Consider the following 27,757-nt stretch of genomic DNA (forward strand, 5'->3'; position numbering starts at 1 on the left):
GGGTGTTATTTAAGCGCATCCAAAAGGGGGATTTCTCTTTGTAAGGGCACACGCAGTGCAGTGCGGTTCTCTTACAGCAAAGCAGGGGAGATAGGGAGACCTTGCAGCGCTGTGACTCGGGGCATGGACCACACGCACCCCTGCACCGGGGCGCTGCGGACCCGGCTCTGCCCGCCCTGGCCCGGGCAAGGCTCCGCCGGCAGCGCGCACCGCAGCGCCGTGCTCCGCCAGCGCCCACTTGTGGCGGAAGGGAAAATTGCACCGCCGGGCTCCCTATCCCAGGCAGCGCTCGGAGCACAGAACGCACTGCCCATCGTTAGTTGGAGTTCAGGTCCTTCACTTACCTGCTACTCCCAGAGCTCCCACGACACAGCACTGGTTTCTGCTGCACGGAAAAGCTCGAAACACCCTGCAACCTGCACTGCTGAATATGGGTCGAGCTCATAAAAGGCTCCTCCATCACCCCACAGAGCTGAGGTGATGGTCTGGTTCTGCTGTGCACCATGCTGCTTGACCAGGGTGTGCTGGAATACTTCAGCTCGGTGCTGCTAAAAGAACTAAGGAAGGACTGAGATGTTTCTACAGTCCAGGCTCCCCAGAGCCTTACTGCTATAAAATAAGCATATCCAAGCTCGCCAGGATATGACCCAATGCTCCCAGAGGGAGCTCGTATCCCCTCCCAGCAGCCCTGTATAGGAGGGAACAGCGGAAATGGGCTCCACAGGGCTCCCAGGGGAAAGGCGCACAGCCACCCTGCAATCCTCTCCCACTCTGACTGCAGCCCATCTGCCCCCACAGCTGGATTTAACTCCAGAAAGCAGGGACAAAGCCCCACGATGTCCCGCTGCAGCGGGACAGAGGCAGCAGAGAACACACCCTGTAAATGCTGGCCGTGAAAGTGATAAAGAAGCTACTTCAGCTTCCCCAGAAATCACAGTAAGGGGATCGGTTGCCTTGGTGGCTCAAGCAGAGAAGGGCTGAGGCTGCAGCAGGGCTTGTCCATCTCTGCATTCACCACACTAGGGGGAATCAGCACTCCACGTTTCACTGGCCCAGAACTGCCGCCCTCATCTCCCCTCAGCTATAGCTGCAGAGGAATAGACAGAGAATACTTTATGGAGCCTGCAGGACCCAGGCAAGCCTCCAGCCACCTCTGCATCATAGCCCCTCATGGGACCCCCTCCCACATCACTTGGAGAGAAGAGCAGGCACCAGACTGGGTGACCCCGGGACCTGCTTCTACTGCTGGTCTTTTACTCACCAGAGTTTGGGCTCAAAGCTGCATCAGTTGCTTGAGGTGAGTCAAAGCTGTCTCCCTTCTGTGGGGCTGACCCAGCAGGAGGCTCCCCCCAGTCCATGAGGCTTGAGACTGACCCATAAGGGAACTACTCTTGACCAAGAGCCCAAGCAACTGGAGCCCACACAGATTACAATGCACAGAGAAACTTTTACTACAGGGATCCTATTAAAAAAAAAAAATCAGTTTATTTAACCTTACAAATGATAAATAATTTGTTTAAAAAAAAAATCATTTCAAGTGTATTTTACTTCATGTTGCAATATTAAAATACCTTTCCCTTCTCCCCCCTTAAGTGATCAATACAAAAATAATTGTGACCAAATCTTTTCATCAAAAATGTCTGTGTTTTAGGCAAAAAGGCACATTGTGAAGGCTTTTCACCCGGAGGTACAGGGGAGCACAAGGACCCCAACAGCCTCCTTCCCCCCCACCATGCTTGTTCTAACTGGAATGGAAGGGGATACAGGAGCCAGGCAGCACTTCTGCAGTGCTTTTCGCCTGATGCCCTGTGGGTATATACCAGGGCCAAGGTCAGCTTCGGTGTCACCCCTGCTCTATGCATAAGGGAAACCAAGGCACAGCAAAGCAGTACAATTACCTAAGAGCTTCTTGTGAATAGCTGGCAGAATAGGACATGAAACTGGACGCAGGTTTAGAATGCTGCCTTCTTCAAAACAACAGCGTGAACCCACCTGGGACCATCCTCCCCCCTTGCAACCACAGCGTTGTGATGGTAGCCACAAGTCTCTCTAGATGCTTCTCTCTCAGCGGGAGAGTCGCAAGACCAACACAAAAAGTTGGGCCTTCACTAGTCTACAAAGGGATTAATTAAAGCCCTAATTACTAGCCCTTTAGGGCCAAATGTCATCGCTGGGATTATCCCTCCCATTACATCTTCTAGCCACGGGAAGGATTTAACAGCCAGTCGGGCACTAGAAAAAGCTACAGGCAGGCTCTTGCTTTGGGTAGGCTTTGTACCTTCCTTGTTCAGGGTATGTGGTCCCTTGGATCAGCTGTTTTCCCATTGGGAAACGCTGCTGTGTCACTAGGAGATGGTGAAGGGGCTTCTTCGGTGTCAGAGATGTTTGACAACCCAGGTCATCGAGACCATTTGTCTCCCTGCCCTGACCACTCATCAGGATGCTCGAAGCTGGTAACTGATCAGAGCTGCTCCCTTTCACATCGGCTAACTCCAGAGCAGGACAACACACACCCCTCCCGGTGCTTCACCCTAGAAACCTGCATCTCCTGCTTCTTCCAGGGAGCAGCATCTCCCAGCAGCTGGCAGGAGAGCATCAACACAGTGAGCTGAGCCCACTTGTCTCAGTATGAGGCAGCATCACGTGGGGAGGGATTCACAGAGGGCCAGAAGGAAAGGCACACATACAGAGCTCTCCTGGTACAAGGCACCGCTGTGAACTGTATTCCTTCTTTGGAGCAGCCAGCTCCAGGAGGCCCTTAGCATCACAAATGGTGGCTAAGGAGGGCAGATGAGCTGCCCCTTGGGAAGATCTGGCCTGGCTCTGCTAGGTCTCCTCATCCCAGAGACACAGCTGCTTCTGTGGCACATAGTAATCAAAGGTGTAGCCCTTCTGGCAGCTGCGGATGCCACATTTGTAAGAGGAAACCTTGCCCCCAGCATCACGACTCTTGCAGTACTTGAGCATGCACGGGTACCACTCGATGCTCAGCGTGTAGCTGCAAATGCAGGGCTTCCAGCGGTCTGCGCACAGCTTGCAGCGCTGCAGGTCAGGGAGATCTGATGTCTGGGGCAGGACCTCGAACATGGAGCCATCCACCCCTGCAGGAGAAAGCAGAGAGACATTGTTCAGGGCACTGCCAGAAGGTGGGAGCCACCAAAGCCAGTGCTGCTCCGTCTGCGCCGCAGAATAGAATGAGGTTATACAAGGGCTGCTTGGACACGAGTCTGAAGAGAAACCATGGGAGAACAAAGGGCCCTGGGGAAAGAAAGCCAAAAGATACACAAAATGCACTCAGAACATATTTCCTTTGGGTGGTGGACCAGGTGAAAGGTTACCTTGAAGATACCTGCCTAACTAGGTTCACTAGGAGAGCACCACCAAAACAAGTCAGACACACTAACATAAAGACTACTGCGATGGGACGTGCAAGTGATGTACACGCCTTATCCACTGTTAGAGTTAGAAAGAAGCCAAAGTGATCTGTGCTGATCACCAGAAACCTGGCAGGATTGATCCCAGCAGAGAGCCAATGAAACCGAAGGAAACTCACCTTTCTCCAGCCAAAATTTGACATCTTCTTCTCGGGTGTAAATCGCTTCTTTGGCTTCCGCACAGACATTGTGGATGTGAGAGCTCAGCTGGGCCCCCTTGCTGAAGTTGACAGCTACATCCATGCTGAGATGCTCCAGGCCACGCACCTCCTCAGCCTGCCGCACTGTCCTGGGATTCTTCTGCAGAGGATAAAACAAGGAAACTCGAATCTTGGTTGCAACAATTATTCCTTACAGCATGTTGTGATTTCATGCCAACACAAGATGGGCAAATGGATGTTGCTCTGCAAATGCACCGGCATCTTATCTGGATGGAAGGCACTTAAGCTTCTGTTGAAGCTGAAACTTATGCTAGTTTCTCTCTGCTTTGATTTGTTTCTCAATGAATCAGTACTTACTTCACTGGGCGGTGTGGGGCAGAGATTTTCATGCACCTATCCTTCGATGCAGACTAGGCTGAACTAAATCATGCCTCCTTCTAGTACATTAGTAGAACAGAATCAATACTGTTGGCAAACTTAGTTTAATACAGTCTCTCAAGCAGGAGGAGTGATCAAAGGTAGGTCTAATAGCCAAACAGTCAGGCAGCTGCCTGGGAAGGGTACCCAGAAACCCTGGATGCACTGGGATATGGAGCTGGGGTGCCTCTTACCTGCCGCAGCTTTGCCATAGACTCGCTGGGGATGATCTCGTTGCGGTGAAGCCGTGTGACGAAGCAGAGCGCTTGGAACTGGCTCTGCCCCCTCTCCAGCTCCCCTAGGATTAAGGCACGGAAGATCTTCACCTCCTGATAAAGAGATAAATAACGGGACTGAGAATCGCGGGTCTTTGGCATCACCAGGGTGAACCGAGAAGTCAGGGTCAAAGAGAAAGGCTCCAGCCCAAAGAACAAAGTCAAAGGGCTCATACTTCTGCTACCTGAGCACAGGGGTGTAGCTCCCAGGTTCAATCCCACCCAAAAGCCTGCAGCAGAAATAATCGGTGCCTATAAGGAATGAAGGGTTTTTGCAATCCCACTGTGGCAAGGACAAACCGCTGCTAGGTCTCATCCCACAAACAACAGCTGGGGGTTTCTGTCCTTTACCGAGAAGGGAGGCAAACCTCCAAGGAGTCTCGTTTTGTTAAACAAATATGAAATAGCGATTATCTCCATGTATTACTTAGGGCAAGCAGACCCAAAATTGCTCTGCAGCCTTCCCTCGTTTCTCCCGGCACAGTCCAGGCAGTGATAAGCTCCCTCCCAAGTTGGTTCAGGTCCCAAAGTGCCACTTACAGTACACAGAAGGATTCAGTGACACTTCAGTGATGAACTCAGACACAGGTTTTAATTATTTAAGTGCTTCTGAACACACACAGGAAAAAAATGTGCAAAAATCACTGCTGGATACGCTCATCGGTAGGGGATGGAAGGATGCTTCTTCCTGCATCTCCAGTCCTGCTGTCCCACTCCATGACACCTAAAGCAAGCCCTGCTTCACCCTTATGTTGCAAAGCCTTGTTTGGCTTTCCTTAGCTTCCCGGCTCTCCCTGCCCTGACTGTGCAACCTCAGGTGAAGCAAGACCCAAAGCCTGTCACATCCAAACCACGTCCCGCTTCTCACACGGAAAGAGCCACCGAGTTTTTCCTGCTCAGAGAGGGCACCATTCCCTCCCCACCAGCATGAGCGGGGTGAACCAGTGCCAAGGCAACAAACGACACCTTTAATTCTGGGTCTCTGCAAAACTTCCCAGCAGGGAACAAGCCCCAGCAGAACATTGCCTTTGCAATGCGGGGACTCTCCGGATGAGCTCATCATGGGGACGATGAGAGTCCTTGGCCCTGACCCGCGCTCATGTGGCGGGTACAGTTACAGCTATTGTGCAGCTTCGGATGACACACGCTTGGTGCGAGGGAGAACAACCAGTTCTGCAGCCCTGCTCTAAGCATGGCACTGGAGGTAACCGCAGCCTTGGCCTTCATAGCGAGCAGAGAGCAGCTCCTCTTTCCTTATAGCAGAAAGGAAATCAGTGCGCAGCTCAAGCTGCCTGCACCCACCAAAGGCACTTCCAGCAAAGACCAGCCTGCAAGGGGGAGCAGGGAACTCATTGAACTCCTTACCTCCTTTCCCTCCAGACAGTCACCTGGGGTGCGAGAACAATTCAACCTCCATTTCTAGTCCATTATCCAGTAGAGACTTACAAGCTTGTGTGGTCTAGATCTGAGCCCAGCATCTCGACTTCATGTTGAGTGGAGCAAACCAGTTCCCAGGGAAATAAATCATTTCAATGCCTTCCTCCCCGCAACCCATTCTGCTTTCCTGCCAAATTTCCCTCCCCAAGGACATCAGTGCTGCTGTGGGACCACTTTAGGCTTTGTTGTTGCATGCCTGCTCTGACTGGGGGATACACGCAAAGGGGATGTGCTGCTCAGGGAACCGGGTAGCACCGGCACTCCTGGGCTAATTCCTTGCCAGGTCAGCAGCGTTTGCTGTGGTCAGGGCCCTGCTGCACTGCCCCAGGGGAGCAGTTAGAGCTGGCCAGAATGTCCTTGTGCTTGTACAACACAGAGAATGTGTTACTGCATCCACGCTGGGGGGGGGGCAGCCAGCTGAGTTGCCCTGAACGGGTAGGGGTCACGGTTTTAACCCTTAGAACTGGCTAGAATGAAGAAACTTGGCTGTTTTGCCTCCTATATCACAGTGTGTACAAAGGTGAATTAAGGATGTGCTGGGAGGGGGGGGGGGGGGGAACCCACATTTTCAGGAGCAATAAGGTTTGGCCCTGATTCTTACAAGAACTGAGCAGCTGGAAACCCTCACGTTGCTCTGAGATGCTTGGAAAAACATCCTCTAGTTAAGCATCCTCACGCTCAGCACTCACAGCCTGAGTGATGACTACAAGTAACTGTCAGAGGCCGCTTATAACCCTCCTTTATACTTGTGGTATCCCTACAGAAAAGAGCCTGCTTTCCAAAGCACACAGATATAATCTTTGGACAGATGCTTTCCTATTTCATCTGGTCATTTAGCACCTAACATGACAGAACCCCCGGGCATAAAGAAGTTCTCAAAACAGCCCCCACCAGAATATCACATAACAGCAGCTTTCTTAACAAGGAAACTGAAAGGACTGGCAGCACAAGTGTTAAAATACCATTACCCATGCTTGCTCCCTTGTGTTTCCAACACAACTTTTCCAGCCAGCCATCAAGAGCAGAAAGGAAGGTTTCTATATCTCTGTGCTGACCTTGGACTATAACCACCCACTTAGCTCGCAGGCCACTGCAGAACAACTGGCAAGATCATGCTATTCAACTTAGACGCAACATTTAGGGGTGCTGTCTCCCTCACTCCAAAGCATTTCATGCCTGACAACACTACACAGGAAGAGAAGAAGCGCTTTCATCACATTCACTATGAGAAATGAAGTGATCTTCACCACTGCACTGCCCAGTTTGGGCTCCCACTGACCAGTCCGTGCTGCACTAGAGGACAAAACTGGGGTGCTCTGAGGACACGAACCCTTCAGGTTCAGCTCTGGAACAGAGCCGGGGTAGAAGAGCAATTAAAATCCCAGCCTCTGTGGGAGACTCAGCCACCGCTCAAGTCCCACCCAGCTCCCACCACTGTCAGAGCAGAGCAATGTGCTGTGATCTCATTCGAAGCCCTTTCTTCTCCGGTCTGGCAGCAACTCCTTGCCAGCAGAGGAGAAGGGAAGGTCTGCCTTTGGACTAACCCCTGCAGTTCTAAGCCAGAGAAGTGGAAAAATCATTTGTGCTAAACCCCAGCATCCTGGCCGCAGCATGACCACACAATCAAGCTTGGAAAGCCAGATCAACAACCCCAGCTGCTTTTACCCAGGCTAAGAGCCTCAAGACCTTCTCTCTGGAGAGCAGCACTTGTGTAATCTTAGAGGGATGAGCACCAGAGCAGGGAAATGCCTGCGTGCAGCCAGAACAGGTCAGCAGGGGAAGCCTGGCCAGGCAGCTGCCTGCTCACATCGTTACTCACTGCACCACAAACTCATCTCCTCAATCCTTTATGGGTTTTCTAGCTTTTTCCAGCTACTTTCCAGCAAAGCCAATGAACAGAGACAACCGGTACACAGTCGCTCTAAAACTGAGGATTAGCAGTGGACTCCTGCGAGCCTGATGCTTGCCAAGCCGCCCAGCGACCATCTCCTGTGTCCTGCCAGCAGGAGCTGAGGGGATGCATGGAGCTAAGGATTTAACACACTCAAGTCAAGAGATGTTCAGAGAAGCAGTATCTAGAATCAGCTCAACTATAATAAGAATGAGAGTGAGATAAGAGCCGACATACACTCTGTTGGGTCTGTAGATGAGACTTGAGAGCAAGCTCCCCTCAAGAAGAGCTCAAGGAAGTGAAATGATCAGCAGCTCAGGACACCAGAAGTCCCCGTCACATCCCACTGATCCCAGAGGCCCTACTTAGAAGAACTGTAATGAGTTTGAATTTCCCTTGGCCAAGTATACACTACAGTATGCAGGTTTTGCCTTAAAAGCCCTTCCTCCCTCCCTGAGCTTCCCTGATGTGCCATGTCTTGCCTTTTTTCAACAGGAATCATGGGACTGCTTTCCTGCATGCGTGCTGCAGTACACAGAGCACTGCCATCACCTCCAAAATCACCATAGCTTTTGCTAGCATCTCACAAAGAGGAGGGCTCGCCCCTGCATCCTCCACTTGGAAGAGGACCATCCAAGAGGCTTGCAAGGAGACTGGGACCAAAGAGTGTAGCTGGAAGCAGAAGAGGCACCAGAACCATCCCTGGCAAAAGGCTCCAAGGTTCACAACAGGTAGGGACACAGCGCCTTCCCATCTCATGGCTTTGAGCTTCCTCCTGCTGCAAGCCAAAGTCCACTGAGCAAACACTTTGAATGGAGGGTTGGAACAAGGTAACACCTCTGTGCCACCGGACATCCCTACCACCCACATGGTGGCAAACAGCTCTTCCCTAAGCAATATAAAGCTTGATGCACCCAGCCAGGCTTGGTGTGCTCTGAAGCATGCCAGGCTGGCCCAGAAGCTACCATTTACTGCTGAGAAGAATGGGATCTTGGGTTTCAGCTCAGCAGGTATCACTTCCCTGCAGGGAAGTTATCTCTTGCACGCTGGGCCAGAAGGAAAGGCTCCCTTATGGGGGGGGGGGGGGGCTGTTGTCAGTCCCACAGACAGCTCTCAGTTAAGCATCTCCCACACCACAAACACACACGTGCACCCAAAGGCAGTGGGAGTCCCCTTAAGGAACTAACTGTACCCCACGCACATCGTGGAGAGAGATGTCCTGGAGATAGATCAGAGCATAAAAACCCTATCCAGAAGGGTCTCCCCACCGCAGAGACTCTCCTGCCCAGGGTATAGGTGTAACAGCAGCCTGCTTAAAAGGCTTGGAGCTAAACATGCATGAACTGCTCTGCAAAGATTGCAAACAAAGACCCCAAACAGTGCTGGATGGACTTTTCCTTGCTCAAGCAAAGGGACCCTCCATCCCTCAGCCAGGGTCTTCCCAGGCTCCAAGTCAGTCCCAGCTCCGGAGGGACCTCGTGTACCGCTATCACCATCGCTCACTGCACAGAAAGCACACACTCCGCGGAACCCCGACCCGATCCTCTTGCCGACCCCCGAGGTGTGATGCGCCAGCATTCCCACACCGCAGCCTTTGATCTCCTCGGGGAACCACCGTGGGAGACGGGACCGGCGGACAGCGCTGCGGGTTTACCCCACCGCATCCCTCCTCGGGGCTGGGGGACCACGGATGGAGGCAGGCTCCCAGCGCACACATCCTCCTCGGGGAACCCTCCTCCCGGCACCTTCCCCTGCTCGCCGGGGAGGGATGCGGGGCCGGGCGCCCGAGCCCTACCTGTCTGAAGTCGGCGGTGAGGGTGACGAGGGCGCCGTCAGCCGTGCGCAGCTCCAGGCTGATGCAGTCGGAGCCGCTGTCGGCCTGCAGGCTCTCCTCCGTCACCTGCCCGCCGGGCAGCCGCACCCGCACCCGCAGCTCAGCCCTCGCCGCGGGGCCGGGCGCGCCGGGCAGCGGGGCCAGCGCCAGCCACAGCAGCGCGGGCAGCGCCGGCAGCCGGTGCCGCGGGCCGCGCATCCCCGCCCGCCCCGTCGGGGCACGGAGCCGGGGCCGGCCGCTGCGGGCTCACGGCAGCGCCGGCATGGGGCGGGCGGCGGCGTGCGAAGGAGCCCCGCCGCGGCCCCAGCCCCAGCCCCAGCCCCAGCCCCAGCCCCGGCCCCGCTGGGGTGGCTCGGCGCGGAGACCGCTCGCCCTTTTCATTCAAGCCCTCGGCGGGCTCTTCCCTCGCCCCCCGCCCGTCACTTCCTTCCCCAGGCCCAGGGACCTGCCCCACCGAGGCAGCGCGCCGCCCCGCCGTTAAAGGGCCAGCGCCGGCCCACGGCTGCGCCCGGACGGGGAAGGGAGAGCGGGCAGAGCCCGCAAAACGGCCGGGGTAGGCAGCTCCGGGCAGGGCAACGGCCCCGCTCCCTCCCGTCCGCTGGGTGCGGCGGGAGGATGGAGACAGACGTCCCCTCCGGGCAGCTTCGGGGCAGCCCTGAGCTTGCTTTGGGTGTTTTGCTACGCAACTATCCACAAACTGCAGTCGGGAAGGAGAAGAGAGGGCAGCGTTAACAACAAAGCCCGGCTCTCCCGCCTGTGCAAACGTGCGGTTGCAGTGAATCAAACGCCATTTACATGACTGCCCAGGCAGCGCACCGTTACAGGGCTGCCACGACCCGTGCTGGATGTGTTCCTGCCCCTGAGCATGTAACGTGGGCCACTTCAGGTAGTCTTTCCCAGGCGTGTGGACCTGGGTCGCTTCAGACTCTGCAGGTCACACTCGAAAGGCTCCCGATCTGCCCTTCACCACCATCACCCCCTCCCCGGTTCCGCAATCACTTCCAGATGGGCAGATGCTCGTGAAGGGCCCCTTTGATTTCAAAAGGTCTCTCTGCAAACACAAAGGTCACTTGTGGCAGGCAAGATCAGGCTCTCAGTGAAAGAGCTTTGCGAGGAGGAGCACAGAAATAAAGAGGAAACAACCGTTTAAATCCATGCTTCCAGGCAGAGATCACTCTTCTCCAAACAGTGCTTTTTGTGGGACCTCACGCAAGTTTTAACCCTAAATTTTCGCAGCCTCCTTCAAATTGTCTCCTTGAAAGGCCCTTCAGGACAACGGCAGTGCTAAGAATGAGAGATGGGGAGAGGAAAACGTTAAGGGGTACGCACAGGGGAGAAAAGAAATGGCTCAGCTTGGACGCAAGAGAGGGAGGGCCCACAAGGTAGAAACATACAAAGAAGGCCCCTCTCACAGCGTATTAATTCAGAGGAGATTAGGCATAAAGACAGGAGGACCCCAGCAGGGGCTGGAAGGAGGAGTGCCATGAGGTCAGTGGGCACAAATAACCCTTGGAAGACTTCCAGTCCGTAGGGCTGTACTTGCTTCTCAGCCCAAATCCGGAATCCACTTCCCTGTGGCACAAGGGCTACTTCAGGTCCATCAGCTTGCAGCTAAGCCCCAGGCACCAGAGCACAGCGCGGTCCCCTCTCTGTGCTGGATGTGATGTGATGAAGCACAAGGAGTGAGAAGCCTGTCCTCTCTGCAGCAATACACATTTGTAGGAATACACTCTTTCAGCAGTGCCCACTGGGTACCTGCATCCTGGGCTGCAAGAAATAGTTCAGGAGCGTTCCTCCCGTGTTGCCAAGCTAAGATTCCAAACACTGGCAGGCGAGCAGAACTGAAGAGCAAGTAGCTCTTTGGCACATAGCAGAGAACAGAAGAGTAATCAGGAAGGAGTGCTTTGCTGAGATTTGAAAGAGACCGAAAGCTGACAAGGGAAATGGACAGACACTGCTGGTCAGTATCCCAGCAAGAGACTCTGAACGGGTTAGTGGCGAGTGGAGGTGTACTGAATGGCAAGCACAGCTCAAAGACCCTGGGACAAAGTGAGTGGCCAAGCAGTACTTTACTGGTGTCGCTCAGCCTCTTTATCTTTGCCGTTTGCTAGCGTGGGACAGTTCTTCGTGCACACAACCTCTTCTCTGAACTGCAGGAAAGGTGAAACATGCCTTACAGTTTGATGTTCCCATTGCAGGTTGAGTTACTGAGTTACATTTAGTTTTACTGACTGTTAATGGTCTGGGCCAAGAGTTTCTGTTGCGTGTGCACACTGCAGTGTTTTTCCTGGGAGGAAAATTCCATTAAAATACCTCAGCCATGTTTGAGAGCAAGGTTAAGGGGGAAAAAATGCTGTTAAAACACTCTGTGCTGTGCTTTGTTGTGATGTTCCAGCAGGGCAGTGCGTGGGAGCAGGGATTACAATCTGACACAGGGCTTGCCTTGATGCCTTAGATGAATTCTTTGTCATCCCCAGGGAAAACCGCTGATGTTTGGCCAAGCTACAAACCTTCCTTCCCTCTTCCTCGAAACTTCATTTAGAGAAGCTCAGTGTCACATCAGCACCTTGGAAAAACAGGAAGGATCTTTACCTGGGCTTAAAGACAGCCCTTGCTTACAGCCCTCACAGGCAGGGGATAAACAGAAACGGAGAGCGTGAGAAGTCCGACAGCATCCCACACTGTGGGTAAGCTGCATGCAAGAGCCCTGCTTTTCCTGCATGCAAATACACCAGGCAAACAAAAATGCTTGTAGCCACCCTGTCTTCACCACTTACCACCCACTTGCTATTGCGTCCAGGCTGTCAAACTGGATGATGCATAAATACCTGCACCATCGTCTCCCTTCGTCCGTTCCAGGAATACATCTGTCCTGTTCCTCACCATCCCAAAGAAATCCACAATCAGACTGTTGCAACTCTCTCTTACGCAGCCTAGGATGCTTTCTGCCCAACCAACCCCCTGAATACAGGAGCATTTAAGACCAGAGAGAATGAAAGCCCTTTTCCCTTGCTGTTTCACCCCAATGTGAGTAATCAGTCAATACTCTAGAGGCCATTAGCATCTGAAGTTTACTCTCCCATGGAGGACAGTAATAATGACTGCTACTTTCTCATCAACTTACTGAAAGGCTTTGTGGGCAGTTGTCTTATTATGAGCATGAGACCAAGGTATTTAAAACACCACAACAACAGTACCACCAACACATCAAAGAGTGAGGATGTTTGTTCCGAAGGAGCTGCTTATTCTAAGAAACAATCCTGGTACCCGGGCAGTGGGGAAGAGCACCTGACCTCAGTCCCACACAACTGTGCTGTTGTGGAGACAAGCTTCGTCACTGCCGGCGTGGTTCCCCTCAGACAGCATGCTGAATCAACAACCACAGTGGTTCCCAAGAAGCTCTAGGGCCTCCAGGTTGTCTCTGCTTCTTCAGAAAGGCCTCCTGTTTGCCATTTCAAGCTGCCTTTGTCTTTGGAGGCATCACGCAATCTGTGGGACAGAAATGCAGGACAAGAAGCCACAAAGCAGCTAGGAAGCCCTGGCTCTCAGGAAAGGTGCACCAGTGGGGTTGCACTGGTGTTAATCTCAGCTGAAGCTGGTGCAACTGTGGTCAGGGATCAGACCCAAATGTTCTGCCTCCATCTCTTTAATCTTCCGCCCTTCGTTTTCATGCCAAACTCTACTTTTAAAGCTACATGAAAGAATCATCAGTGCTGTTTGAAGGATTCAGTCAGGGCAACTATTTTTGGGATCTGAACACACAAAACCCAGCTTTTTACTATTGGTCACAGCACTGCAGAGCCAACAGAGCTCTGGGAGAGTTAACTGGATGTTTTTTACTCTCAGTCCCCACCTTGTTGTCTAAATCCCAGCTATTATCAGGAGTATTACTACAGAGGACCTATGGCTTGATCTGAAGCTCTGGGAAAGTATTTGTGTTGTGGTGCTCAGTAAAGATCTTACTGTTACAGAAGGGAATGGGGCTTCAAGTCATTTTTCATTAATTAAAAACTATTCAGCATCCCTTTTGAGTCTTCCCTGCTGCCCCTCCTGAATGCCCTCCTTTTCTTGGCAATTACATAAACCAAGCTTCTGAATGGTGTTTAAAACAGCTTTACTCTCTAAACAATGCCTATCATCTTCTATTTCTGACCTGTTTACGACGCTGTTCTCTGTCTTGGGCAATTAAGAGGCTGAGAAGTACAGCAGCCTGGGTGTAATTAAATGAAGAGGCCCCAGTGGTGGGGCACTGGGAAGTTAACTGAGTGCTCAACCTCCACAGCCCATGCAGACTCTCTTCCAGAGATGCTCATGTCCTGATGAGATGCACACTAATTGAGATCCCATGCTCATTCGTTCAGAGGCTGGATGCAACTGCAGGGAGGATGAGAAAGGCAGAGGAAAGGGGGAGGAGAGCAGTTGGAGAGGTTCTTCGCCTGCACAGAAGGGGTTCTGCCCCTTTTCTTTTGGATATATTCACATGAAGGGGCTCAAAAGCATGAGCCTGCTCCTGCTGTGGTCTGTGTGATAGATAGGGTAGGATAGCGAAATGCCACAGAATATAACACCCGTGAAGGCACAGTACAGATAAGGATCCCATAAGAGACAAATCCTCAACTATGGGAGCTAATGGGGATTGTCCACTAACAGTAGTCAAGATCTGGGCTGCCCTTCCTTGGAAAGGCCACGAGAGCTGGAAGGATCGTGTGGAAAAGTCTGGTATGTCTGAAGGAGAGACTTCAGAGTTCAAGCTGATGGTGTACATCTGGGACCTACTAAGAAACGCTTGGGAAACTCTCCCTCATGATAGACACTCTTCTGTAGCTCCTTATGGGAGCAATAGCTGCTTTTGTGATGCATTGGCTGTGGATGCCTTCTCCTCTTGGATCAGGAGAGTAGAATTTAGTAGTTTTTGCAAGGTCAGTCTTTCTTTTGCACTGAAGATTTGGGCAGGCTTCCCTATTGGTGCAGCTTCTGGAGGCAGAATAGAAGTTGTACCTGAAGAGATGAATTCATACTCTTTTTGTGTTCAACTGGTGTAATGGGGAGCACAGGCTTGGTGCTCCTTACTTTCTCCTGCTCCAGCCTGTTTCTGTCCCGCTCTCACAACTCTGCTCCTTCCTTTAACATCTGGATTCAACTACCAAGCAACAGGCTTTCTGTAACACATTCCTGGCCTCCCTCACTGCTTCATGCCTCATAGGGTTTGTCCTGTTCACAGAGGGAATAAACAGAAAGAGGGGGAGGGCAGAGAGAGACAAAGAAGACGCAGCAGGATGAAGGCACTGGTAGGTGAAAAGCTGTTTTCCTTTCCTGAACCCAGCTCTTGGCCTGTTTGACATGGGCTCCGAAATCCCATATGAATACAGGAATCCTATTCAAACCCGCTGCAGAAGTCTTCTGAACCTGTCCCATGAAAGCTGCCCTGCAGTAATCACTGCCGTTTCCAGGGGTGGGGAGGATGCGATTATCTCACTCAGAGGTTGGCTTTCCCCCGAAGCACGTGGATTCAGATCCCTTCTAGCTGATTTCTTATGCCAATATGATCAGAGCTGGGCAGGAAATACAAAACCAGGTCCTCTGTGGCTGTTAAAAGTGGCTTTCCTCCGGGTGTGATCTTGGCCGGGATGCTGGGGGACAGGCTCTTGCACTGGAGCTTCATGTCCTGCAAGACCTTGGCTCAAAATGAGGACTGAAGGGGCATGGCTTCACCCTGGTGCCTGCTTCCCTTGCACAGATACCATCTCAGGGGTACCAGCAAGTAGAAATGCTGAGGAGGGGGATGCCACTATGGCTGGGGTTAGCAGCTCTGAGCATTCCTTGAGATATGAGTATTTTCCTGGAAAAAGTAAAGTGGAGAAGGGAATGCTTCCTCAACTCCCATTTGCTTCATGGTTAGGGCACTTGCTTGGACAAGAAGACTTGCTTGGAGCCTATGTCACCCAACTGGATGCTGATCCCAGAGTCTTGCATCCTGGGAGAGCACAGTTCTGGTTCCCTGTCATGCCAGGAAAGTGTGCTCAGCTTCCCTATGATGGTGTGATATTTAGTGTACAGGAAAGAAAGGAATAAAAATGGTATCTCACTAACTGGACTTCCACTGGGTATTCTGAGGAATCCAGTTAGCGAGATGGTCTCCATTACATTCCTGCTGGTGCTGACTTGGAAGAGGTTAACTTAAATCAGCACAGTTTGTGCTGGAATGATCCCAGTGGAAATTAGTGGGGGAAAAAGCAGGTGGTGAGTTCTTGCTTCATATATCTAATTGGGATGCTGACCAAAGTCTAGATAAAGCAACATCGGTGTTGAGTTAAGCAATATCCTTTAAAACAAAAAGGATGCAAATCTTCCATGCAAGACAAGCTTAGTAAAAGCGATACTATAAATCTAAGTGAAATCCTCAAACTCCAAAGGGATATAAATCTAATTAAAGTGATATACACTGTAAATTCAGCCAAAATGATATCCATCTAAAGAAAGCAATGCAAATGCACCAGAAGCACCATAAATAAAACCAAAGCAACACGTAAGATGTAACGGAAGCAAGCTGAAGCCTAAATCAAGCGATAGAAATAGAATGATATGAACCTAATTAAAGTGATTTATAAAATGGACATTTTGAGAAGAATACAGAAGATGAGAAGAGCTGAATAGAGGGCCCAGGATAGGTTCACGAGACACAAACACCTGCAGCTACAAAGACTAAACCAAGGTTAATTAGGTGCTGTGCTTCAGGGCAATCTCCAGTTGCAGAAGGGGTCAGGAAAGCTGCTCTTCTCTGAGTACAACACTCGAGTCGCTTCTGACCCACATTATGTGAATGGCATGAAAGGAAAATGGGGACGTTTTGCTTTGGGTAAACGTAACAGAGCGAAGATAATGCCAGCTCTGTTCACAGGAACCCCCGAGTCTTCCAGCCCAAGCTCCTGGGAGCTTTGGGGGGTAGTTAGTTAAGCAGGAGTTCATGGGAACAAGCATAATCCCCTTGCACAGTTGAATGCACTCATCTGACTCCATCAGACCTGACGCAGCAATGTGGGCTGGGAGAGGCAGCCCCATGTTGAGGGTCGGCTCTCGAAACAGTCAAGAGAGATCGGAATCAATTTAAGCCCGGAGCAAAATTGTTCAGTTATGAACAATAAGCCCCTCCTTCCCCCTTTCCCTCCCGTAATTAAAGGCCAAACTGTCCCAAACCTTCTGTGTTTGCACAGAGCCACTGGTTACTATTTTCCCTTTAAACTGCAAATATCTCCTTGGTAGTTTCCATTCCCATAAAGGATCTTTTGCTTTTCACGTACGTGATTTAATAATTGAGCTACTATGACCCCAATACAAATAATTAATAAGGCTGTTGCTTGACTGTGGAAAAAAAAAAAGATCACTTTCAGAGAACAGATCTGCTCAAAATTCTGTCTCCCTTTAGCTAAAAGAAAGCTCTGCCTTTTCATTCTGAATAACAAACCATCCTCGGTTCGGCTTTACAATTGAGCTCTTCCCTTCTAATCTTATTCCAAAGCAAAGCGCCATATGTTTTATGCTTACGATTTCAACATTTTCCCGTGCTTGAATGTAATTTGGCATTCGAGCATCTGCAGCGGCCTGAATTTCAAGTTTTCCAGAAGAAAGGAAAACATCCATTTTGTGCACACTTAGAGAAAAGCAGCAACCCCCAACCCCACCAGTTTGGGTTAGAAATCAGCCTGGAGGGAAATGCAAATATTTCTCTTGCAGATGTAGCTGGAAATGTTTCCTATGCTTTCCTGGAACATTAATGCAGAATCAGGCAGCCTGTTGGACTGATGTGCCCACTGAATCAAATAGCTTTATAAAAACCCCAAGTTAACCAAAATGCCTCTTCACTGTGTGCACGGACAGATGCACTGCATTCAGTGTCACCTAATCTTGCGTGCCTTAAAGCTCATTGGAAATAGCTTTGCAAGCTATTGTTATGTTATATTCTTCTCATCACAGCCATGGGTCTAACCATAAGTGAGGCTGGCGGCACTCACTCCCTGCTGTGGGCTCCAATGGGGGAGAAGAAGGGGTAGAGCTGGTTTGGGTCCAGGTTACAGTGCTAGAGTTGATCATAGCTCTGTCCTAACTTGTGCTGGGGGCTGCCAACAAGTCATCAAAAGAGATGATGGAAAGAATCCCCCCTGCCCTCCTTGTGCCAGCTCCTGCAGCTCCCAAACCCTGCTGCTGCTTTGGCTCCAGCTCCTGGGTGCTGCTATCCCTGCGCGTGGCTCCTGGAAACAATCCACCCTCCCTCATCTCTATCTTCCTTCCCCAAGGTCCTCCTGCCTGATGTCCCCGCAGGCAGCGAGATGGAGGCAGGCCAAGGGACAATCTGTTCCTCATTGAGGTCATCCTGCAGCTTGCTGCTGATGTGGCGTTTGGGGGATGGAGCTAAAGAACTGTGAAATAAAAGATCTCTGCCTCCGTTCCAGCACTGCTGGGGACTGCTAAAGTGCGAGAAGCACCAGGCCAGCAAAGGAAACCGAACTCTTCCAGGTGACCCTTTATACCCCCCATCCTGCTCTCAGACCAGTGGCATCCCACCAGCTGGGCACACTACCAGGACTTAGAGGAACGTTTGCTCTGTCTCTATTCAGTCTTTCCGAGGTCTGTTTCTGGTTTTGCCTCTCCCCCAGTTCCTTCAGAGATGGGGCTTCCCCCACCCCTGCTCCCAAAGGCCATGATGGGAAACTGCCCTTCCCCACAGCCCATTGGAATGAGCCAGCTCTGAGTGCAGCTGCAGAGCTCAGGCAGTTACCAGTGAAAAATCACAGTTGTCTGAGAGTTTCCTGTTGCTTTGCCTCCCCCCCATTAGGAGGTGGGGAAAGCAGGAATGCAAGAGCTTCAGAGCTGGGAAGTTTATTCTTCCCTCCGTTGCATCAAAGGCAAGATGCTTCAGCCTTCCGTTCTGTGGCATGCAGGAGAGATCAGCAGCACGAATTGGGAAACATCCTATACCAAAATCCCGGAGCTCCCAACTCTCCCTCATGAAAGGGCTGGGCTGTGGGTTTCAAATACCCCAGAGTGTGAGGAGGTTTGGCTCGAGCTGTTCCTCTGGAGCTCGGGATGCGTCTTTGCAGTCATGTGGTGGAATAAAACCAGAGCCTGCTATTACATAGCGATTCATGGGAGCAGAGGAGTGTGAAAGAGAACAGAAAGGGGGCACGAGAGCTGGAGGAAGACAGAACTACTGCTGGGAAGACTGGCAAGTCCCCTTTGTGTGCCCAGGGCGCTGCGGCATGGAGCTCAGTGCTTGGCTAAGGACAAAACAAGATGGTCCTGCTTGTAGCTGCCCTGCCAACCCCTTCCAGGCTGGGCAGCAGGCGAGTCCCCAGGAGCGCCAGGCCTGAGGGAATACATCCCACTGCTCATGGGGCGCTGCTGGAAGGGAGCCTGTAGCCCAGAATTAATTGAGCGACTCTCAGCACCGTAGGAGAAATCACATTATATTCCCTTCACAGCTCGTGGGGCAGGATCGCAAGAGAACAAGCATCCCTGACTGGGATGGAGCCACAAAAGGGTCATGGCACTCTTGTCTATATTGGCAAGGAAAGAGATACCTTTTGCTTGAGATAAAAGGCACTAACCCCAGCGGGAGGGAGGCAGAGCCTGGCACTTTGTGCTCTGCCCCTTCAGAGCAGAGGCAGGAGAGCACAGAAGCTCATGAAGAGCATGCTGTACCCTGCACAGAGGGGGTCCACTCCCTGCAAGCATGCTTTCGCAACCCAGGGCTGGATGAGGGAGGAAAGCTGCATCCCTGGTGATGCCAAGCAGGTTTGTGGAACCGTTGGCAGCAAAGCCTGGGTTGTGGAAAAGAAATCTCCTTTTCCTTCTCACTGACACTCCTGCCCTAGGGTCCTAAGGTCTGCCCCAGCTATCTGATGCTGGAGTGTTTCCTGGCCCTGACCAAAAGCTGCTCCCATGGGAAGAGGCCAGCCCAGCTGCACCAGGGGATGAGGAATGACCCCTGATCTCCAGCTCCAGGAAGCCATCCCACTGGTTTATGATTCACGGCTACAGGAGTGTGGAGGCTGGTACGTGCATGTAGGCTCTTGCGTGCTAATCGCAGCTGAGGATGGAGAGGCGGAGAGGTGGGAAGTGTAGGGGGATGAATTCCTGATCCCTGGCATGAAGAGATCCAGACAGCCCGCTGAGTCAGCGCAGGGTCAGCAGGGTAAGGCCAGACAGGCTTTTGAGTCCCCCAGCAACTGGCTTTCAGCTGGTGCCTCCCCACCACCCAGCTCAGCCCTTCGCACAGGAACCACGTGTACGAGGGGAGCTAGCTTACCCCTTCGCCTCCCTTTCTCACCCGTAACCTTAGCTGGAGCCTTTCCCCGCAATCACGTGGAGAGCATGGCTCCGTTTCAAGGGACAAAGTGCAGGAGTTTCTCATTAACAGGGAATGAAAACTGCCTGCTGTGATCCAGCTGCAGCGACTCCACCGAGGAGGGAGAAACAGCGCTGGGGGGGGGGGAGAAAGAGGTAGGGAAGGAAATCAAACAAGCAACTGCATTGCAAAGCCTGAGCCTTGTGGTGCTGCCCCTGCACTCCTTTCCTCGTGCACCCCACTGATGCTAGCATATCGCAATGGAGAAGACCTTGCTTTGCTCCCTGAGCCTCTCAGGGGACCAGAGTTGCAATGATCTCGACTTCTCTGGACACACAACATCTGTCTGGGGCTTCCCTGTCTTGCCCACGCACCTGCAGCCCATCCCATGATGTGGGGAGCAGGAAGAGCACTGCCTTCCCTGGGTATTTAGGAGCAGGGAACTGCCTGAAGAGGAGGAGCAGGAGAAAGGGAGCAGTTGCTGCAGTGTTTACGTCTCCCCCTGTTATGCCCCCCAAAAGAAGAAACTGAGATTTGATTTCCCTGAGGCAGCTTGTGAAGAATTTACCCGGCATTCAAAGGAAAAGGCCTCTTTATTTCCCACCTACAGACTTGGCTGCAGAACCAGCTTCTTGCTCTACAAGAGGAAAAAACCCCATATTGTTAGTGAGAGCCCACTACTGCCAAACAGACAGACCCACGTGGGCCGGGGCTGGGAGTAGGAGTGAGACAGGGAGGGAATGAAGTGGCCCTTTATCTGGTGCCTGCGTTGCCTGGGCTGGGGCTGATGCATAGCTAACATAACTGGAAAGGTCATGTTTTGTAACAGCCTGAAGAGGGGGATCTTCCCTCTGGGGGAGCTAGGGGAGGAATAAGGAGGAGCATCTGATAAGGAAACAGCCAGATGGTCATTGACTTACACGTGGCCTTTTCATACTGCAGGGGAGAAGAGGTACTATGGTAGGATGTGCTGTGTGCCTCACCTAACCTCGTGAAGGGATGGGAGAGTGTCCCAGCCAACCTCCTGCAGCAGCAGCAGATACCCAAACCATGGAGATGAAGGAGAGATGGAGTGGCTGCAGGAGAGATGGGGTGAGAGCGCGGGGCGGAAAGGAAAATGCTGGGTTTGAATAAAGAGGGAGCACTGTTTTCCTTCCACTGCACTGGCTCAGCATCAGGGAAACCCAGTCCCAGGGGGACTGTGCTTGTGATTGTTTATGGTGAAGTGAAAGGAGCTGCTTTCCTTTTACCCCCAACACACACATCCACTCACTGGCACTTTCTGTTAGCGAGCTCATCTAAAGGGAGCGAGGACCTGCCAGCATCTGCTGCAGCATCCCCAGTCCTCCCCTGCCCAAGGGAAGTTACAGACAGTAGAATCATCCTTGCATTGTCCTCCCAGCAAACGCCTCTGCTTTCCCCCAGGAAAAGGTGGTGGTGTTGGCCAGGGTGGCAATACCGTTCCCTTCCCACCTCCTGGTAGAACCTCTTGTTGAGGGTGAAAGGCAGGTTGCAAGAGACAAAGCCCTGATCCTATTGCCATGGAGATGTTAATTCAAGCTGAGTTCAAAGGAAATTTGTTCCAGCTAAAGCTAACAAGCCTGGCAGGAAAGCCCTGCTGTCAGTTGAAAGAGGCCAGCTTCTCGTAAAAGGGGAAAGGAGGTGGGGTCAGAAAGAGGGGCCCCATTCAAAACACAGGCTCCAGATAGATGCAGTCCTATTCCCTGCCTTGGAGCAAAACCTTCCCCCACCACCAAAGCCACCAGCGGGGCAGCGAGACAGCAGAAGATGCCGGGCAGCCTTCCCATGCTTGGAAGCAGCCAGGAGGATGGAGAAGCTCGCAGAGCTAGATCCCACCCAGGGCAGATGTGGCGAGCATGCACGCAGGCTGTATCGTTTTGGTCCCCCTGCTGTGGTCATGCTGATGGTGACAGCAAGCACAAGTCCCAGGCAAGGCTGGCTGCCTCCTGCCGTGCACCAGCAAGCAGCGGAAGCACAGAGGGAACCCCTGACACCAGTGGCAGAGGTTTTGGTGCCACGCAAGCATTAAATGCACCATGTGATAAGCAGGGCAGGACAGCGAAGGGCAGGAGAGCTCTTGCTTAGCGCGGCACTGAAGTCGGTCAGGTTTTCACGTTGCCGATGCAGTTTCAGGGTTAGTGGAAGCATTACATTTGGGGTAATGATTAATCCTGGTAGGTGAGACGTGTCAGCGGGGATCAGCTCGTGTGGTTGTACCGGGCTTTAGGGAATGCTTTGTCTCTGGGGGCTGGTGGTGAATATTCACAGCCCTTCTGAGGATGGGTCGGACTGACCTGGTCGTTGTTTGGCACTGCTGGAGAGCGTAGGGGTCCATACAGAGCATCCGGGGAGAAAGCAGGTGTGCTCTCCCCCTCAAAACACCTCCAAACTGAGGAAGTGACTCAGGGAGGTGCGGGGAAGGCAGAGGGCACCCTCTGGGGTGGACAGGAGAGCGCAGAGCTGCAAGGTCAATAAAGAGCTTTGCAAGAGATGATGAGGCAAAGAGCTGCCAACCCCCTCCCCTGCCCTGCAGGAGCACTTTGAACATCTCCTACCCTGAGTCAGAGCAGGAGCGGGCCTGCTTAGTGCAAGATTTGGAGGAGAATTATGAGCAGCCTAGCTTAGCATTAGAGACATTAACTGTGGTTAGAAATAAAAGAGCAAAACCCCAAATTCAGAACAGACTCTTCCAACTGAGCTCCAATATCTCCCCATCTGCTGCTCCAGTGCCAAGAGGCAAAGCAAGCACTGGAGTCAAACTGCTGCCTGCCAACCAGGACAGCAACAGGAAGAGAGGAAGCTTTTGTCTGTAGGAGAAAGGCAGCCCTGGAGAAACTCCTGGCTGGCAAAGAGAGGAATTAAGGGAGTCCTTTGCAGCTCCTGCCCACTGCTGGACCCCGAGATGCCTTCAGGGCTTGGAGGAAACTGCTAGCTCTATTTGCCATAGCATCCCCTCCCACTGGCCCCTAATCCCCATCTCCCTTCCCCTCCTTCCCATCTCCAGTGCCTTCCTTTGCTGCTTCTTTGCTTCCCCTTCCTTTCTCTTGTGAGCTCACCCCGCTGCCGGGCTCAGAACTACGTGGCAGGGAGCAGTAAGAAACTGCTGACAGCCGGTTAGTGCTACGGGTTTCACATCCCTCTGGTTTAGCAAGGCTTGGGCCCTCTCCCACCTCTTCCTTCTCTTTCATCTTCCCCTGCTTCCAGGCTGTAGCTTGAAGCAAATGCAGGAGGAATTTGCTAACGGACAGCACAGAGACTTCGCACAAATCAGAGCAAGGAGCGTTGTCTCTGGTTCTAAGCTTTTCCTCTCCTCCTCTCATCATCCCTTCCCCAACCCCAGGCTCCTCTCCTTGCCAGCTGGCTCCTCTCCTCCCGTGTCAATGCTGAGAGCACGAGGGGCTCCCTCCCGAAGCAGCGCTGACTTTTGGCCTGCTCAGCAACGTGCCTGAGCAAGAGAAGAGAAAGTAAGGAAAAGGGGAAGGACAGACTCGAGTTACTGCGAGCTCTTAGGGCAGTGAGAGTGCGTGCAGTGAGGCGGATGAGGAGACCTCAGTAACAGCACTGATAGTTGGCATCCCTCCAGCCTCGCTCGTCTTTGCACTCGGACGGGGTCACAGCATGCCCCTGGCTGCACAGCCCAGTGGGAGGAGAGCCAAGAGGAACCCCCGTAAACCAGAGCCTGAAGTGCCTCTTCACTGTGCAGTTAGGAAACCTCCAGACACTGAAGGGCACTGCTGCCTCTACTGAGTCCAACCTGCTCACCCTGCCTTGGACAAGGCACTGCTGAAGGTACGGGCAGCACAGTGATTCAACTGGGAGCCCAATGCAATTAAACCCCAGGGTAAAGCACCTCCGTGGCCACTGCTACCAGCACAGGCGTGCATGTAAGCTGATCAGCAGCAGTGCTTCTCAGGAGCCCTGTCTCCTCCTCCAGGAACAGGAAAGGATCTGCCCAGAGTCATAGGAGAAACTACATCACACACTTGCTTCCTTGAAATAGCTTGAGCTTCATGTTAGAGCAAGTCAGAGAGGCTGGTTATTTCCCCCTCCCCCCTTCCCCAGGCTCTATCTACAACTTGATTTATCTTAGGGAAGAAAAACAACTAGGTAGAAAAACAACTGTCCCTCCTAGGCAGCCATAACCCATTTCATTTTCCATTCACATGCAGCCTTAACTCTTCGAATGAGGAAAGAGGTGGCGTTTCTGTAATCCACTACACCAATCTCTCCCAACCCAGTCCCCCTTTTTACTTGTAGGTATTGAATGAGGTGCTTTGGTCCTGTGATAACTGCACCAAATGAGACGACACGGGGCTGTTAAAAACCCCCATGGAAGAGATGTGATTTCCTCTGCTTTTCTAGAACCAGGGAGGAGAAGGCATTCCCCCACAGAAAGTGAATTCTATTCCTACCAGGAACTTGTCATTTTCCCCTTGAATACCTTCACTTGCCCCTCATTCACCCCTTTCCTCCACTGATGATGAAGTCATCATGAACAAGGCAATATTTAAGACCCTCCTTAACCTCTACCCCATGCTGATTGCAGAGCATCACCATTTCTTCCTTCCTTCCTTGCTCTCTTTGTTCTGCACCTGAGGAACTTAGGGCTAGTTATTTTAACGCCCATTGCAAGGCTAGCCAGGTTGGCTTTTGACAGCTCTCATTGATTCCTCCACACGCCAACCTCCAAGCTGCTGCTTTCTCTGCTGATCTGGCTTGTTTCTACATCCCCTGCAGGCATTCTGGTGGCTGTTAGCATCCTTTTGAGGTGGTTATTCATTTAGCTGGAACTGGAAACCTCCCTTGGAAGGTGTCCCCACCCCCTGCATCTCAAACAGCTTAAACTTTGGGCTTTTTTGACTTAGGAATATTGCAAAAGTCTCCCCTGAGCTCCCGAGTCCAATTTTCATTCCTGTGGATTTCTTTTAGCCAACAATGATTTGCCTGTTTGAAATCCAGAACCTTATTTGCAAGCTTTGTTTATCTTTCCCTTTCAATCTAATTGAATCAGGAGTTAATCTCTGCATCCAAGGCTGAATTTCTCAGTACGGTGCCCTCATTGCTTATCAAAATCCAGGCCAGGGCAATACCTTTCCTCACTGGTTCAGTGAAGAGATTCACCCTCTATCACGTGCCAGAATATGTTCCTTACTGGTATTAACAACACTGATTGTTCATGCTAAATGAGAGACTTTCACTTCCTGAGGAAGAACACACTTTCACTCTGTATCAGGCAATAGACTCTCTGTCCATGTCCCAGTCTGACCCTGGAAATCTACACAATGCCAGGACCAGCCCATCTCTCTTCCCCCACTGATCTTCAGTCTAATAGATCCCTTTTATGGCATGTCAGGACATAGAACTCCTTGCCGTAAGGTTCTGTATTGCCCCTTCTACCACATATACCCCTAGGGAACTGTAATTATTTCAGATCCCATCTCAGAGCAAGGTTTCCAGCTAGCCTGCTGTTTCTGCACCTCATCAGACAGATACTGCAGGGCATGGTGCAATGTATCCGCTGCCTGGAAAGCAGGGCACACTGCAGACCGGGATCAAATGCAGTTCCCTGAAGTAGGGATCCACTGAAACTGGGATTCAGCACAGAATGGACAAGGCTTTTTCTCCTTTCTCATTTCTAATTCCTCCAGCTCCAAAAAAGCAGAGTTAAAAACCAAGGCTCTATGCTTAGAGCACTGTTTCTGTTCAGTCTTCCTCTCAGCTACCATAACAGCAACTACTACATGCATAAGTGTAAAGAAGCAATGCAGGCACAGGGCGATAGTACAAAGCATGCCACGCACCAGTACCTTGCTGTAATGTGTGGCAGGGCTCATGAAGCAACAAAGAAGTTTGCTCCAGTGTCCTTACATCACTGCAAGAAGCAAACAAAGATAACCGGTGCAGAACGCCAAAGGGATTTCCTTTCCTCCCTCTTTGATCTGTATTTGAGTTCCTTACTCAAAATCTTCTGTTTCACCTCCTGATGTTTCTGCCCCTTCCCTGCTCTTTAATGGATTACTTCAGCCTGCTAAGGTGGGCATCAGGCCAGGCTGCTGAACGATACTGTTTGCTTAGTTTAGCACTGGCTCCTGTCAGAAGCAGCCCCGCTGGCTGAACATACCGTTTGTGGCCATATGTGGTGTTATTTACATGGGGAAGGGAAGAAAAAAACCCCATCTCGGTGAAATATGGGCTGAGAGAGAAGAGAGACACAGCAGAGCAGGGTGGGAATGTGCCCGTCTGAGAAAGCCACCCCAAGCCAGACTGTGGGAAGAATTAGCACAGTGCTCATGGAATGGAATGCTGCTCCTGAAGCAAGCTGCGAGGGTCTGCAGCGAAGCCTGACAATGGGAGAAGGAATTGCACAGGCTTCTGGAATCACTGCACGGAAGCTCAGCTACCAGCTGGGAGACTAATTTAGTTTCTGCTTTTTTCCCTTGTCCCCATCCTCCCTCTTTCTCTCTTTGAATAGGAGAGCAATGCAGCCAAGGGCTCAGCTCCAGCCGGATTGTGCAGGCTCAGAGGGGGAAGACTGGGTCACTCAGTGAAGGAGTAAACATCATGGAAAGCTGAAGGGGCTTTCTTAGGCTGCGCTTGAGCTAAAATGCTGAAGAAGAGCACAGGAAGCACTTGAAATCCCCAACAGGTCCCAGCCTGTCTGCATCCAGCTGCGTTACCCGTTGAGAGGTAGAGCAGCCTGAGGACTGCTCTAAATCCCACAGCAGCCATGGCAGGTAATGAAAGCAGAGACAGGCAAGGGCTGAAGGTGGTGAGTGCTCTGTTGTCTTCCTGCTGCTTAGCACAGCAGTATTCTGCTCTTTGAGTGGTGCCCAGCTCCAGCGTTGCAATTGTGCCACCCCAAGCCCAACCAACCTCTTCCCAACACAGCCCGTGTCAGCATCCTGATGTGTTTGCCGAGAGATGCTGTGCCAGCGGAGGTGCCATCCTTTGGAATAAGATGTAAACCCAACTGTCTGACAGCCTGGACTGTAAAAGTTCCCTTGGCAGCTCCTGCCAGTGTTATCTTCCTCCCTCAGCCAAATTCCAGGTTAGAAACCGAACAAAGCAGCAGTGATGAGCTGCCAGTATTTTAATGAGCAGTTCCCACAGACACCTTCCTAGCCCTGCCTGTGATGAAACTCCACAAGAGCAGGTGCACGTGTGTGCTCCCAGAAAGGGAGCTGTATTTACTCCTCACTTGTTCAAACAGCAGCAGTTACAGAAACCCGCTCTCATAACCATCACTCAAGCGGGGAAGTGGCTTATTTGGCAAAGAAATTGCCATCAAGAGCAGTTTGCTGGAGATGTTTACATTGTGTTTCTGAGGGGATAATGAGTGTGCTGATAAGATAGTGTGGGGAACTAGCTGACTCGAAGGAGGGGGGAGTATGTAGATGGGGAAGCTGCAAGCTGTATTCAAGATGTTTGGGAAATACCCTGCTGACACCCTCCAGGGGCAATAGCGTTTGCTCTTGAGCACTGATTTCAGGCCGCTTAGGGAGAAGGTCTTCCCAGGACAGCAAAGCAGGACTGGGAAAGCTGGGATTCCCAGGATTATGTATTTCTCCCCCAGGAAGGAATCGGGGATGTTTTCTCTGCTGTAAACCCAGTCATCCCTTCCCTGCAGCTGGGGCATTCCAGCAGGGAGGAGGAGAGGAAGAGGCACTGGGCAACCCCCCAAGGAGCTGGGTACCTCCTGATGATTAATCATGGATGCACCCGCCCTGTCAGGGACCTTGGCAGGACAGGCATGGACCAGGGGAGCAGCACAAGGAGAGGCTGGCTCCAACACAGGCAGATCATTGCTCCTTCTGTGCTTCGGGACCTGCCTCAGCAGCTCTCTTGCTCCCGAGGGCTGGCTGCGTTTCAATGGCGGTGCATTTAACTCTCTAGCAAAGCACAGAAAAGCCTGGAAATGAGCTATAGTAAAGCTCGGGTCCTGTCC

General features: G+C 51.9%; 1 protein-coding gene across 1 annotated transcript; it reads right to left on the bottom strand.

Annotated features, from left to right (window-relative positions):
• Positions 1 to 1,469: 1,469 nt before the first annotated feature.
• Positions 1,470 to 9,662, bottom strand: OAF (out at first homolog). The gene is made up of 4 exons (XM_061476013.1): positions 9,411 to 9,662; positions 4,207 to 4,341; positions 3,554 to 3,734; positions 1,470 to 3,101 (listed from the first exon to the last, which is right to left on the bottom strand). Exons 1-4 carry the CDS (start codon positions 9,645 to 9,647, stop codon positions 2,827 to 2,829), a joined length of 828 nt encoding a protein of 275 aa, XP_061331997.1. The 5' UTR covers positions 9,648 to 9,662; the 3' UTR covers positions 1,470 to 2,826.
• Between the last annotated feature and the right edge of the window lie 18,095 nt (positions 9,663 to 27,757).

Source organism: Pezoporus flaviventris, unplaced genomic scaffold, assembly GCF_033815535.1.
Source record: "Pezoporus flaviventris isolate CSIRO_AGI_PZ_B2104156 unplaced genomic scaffold, CSIRO_AGI_Pfla_v1 ptg000093l, whole genome shotgun sequence".
NCBI classification, from domain to species: Eukaryota; Metazoa; Chordata; class Aves; order Psittaciformes; family Psittacidae; genus Pezoporus; species Pezoporus flaviventris.

Coding starts and splice junctions, on each gene's coding strand:
- OAF (XM_061476013.1), bottom strand. CDS start 9,647: ATGCGCGGCCCGCGGCACCGGCTGCCGGCGCTGCCCGCGCTGCTGTGG. Junction 4,342..9,410: donor TCACCGCCGACTTCAGACAG/GTAGGGCTCGGG, acceptor TCTCTTTATCAG/GAGGTGAAGATCTTCCGTGC. Junction 3,102..3,553: donor CAAATTTTGGCTGGAGAAAG/GTGAGTTTCCTT, acceptor TTTCTCCTGCAG/GGGTGGATGGCTCCATGTTC.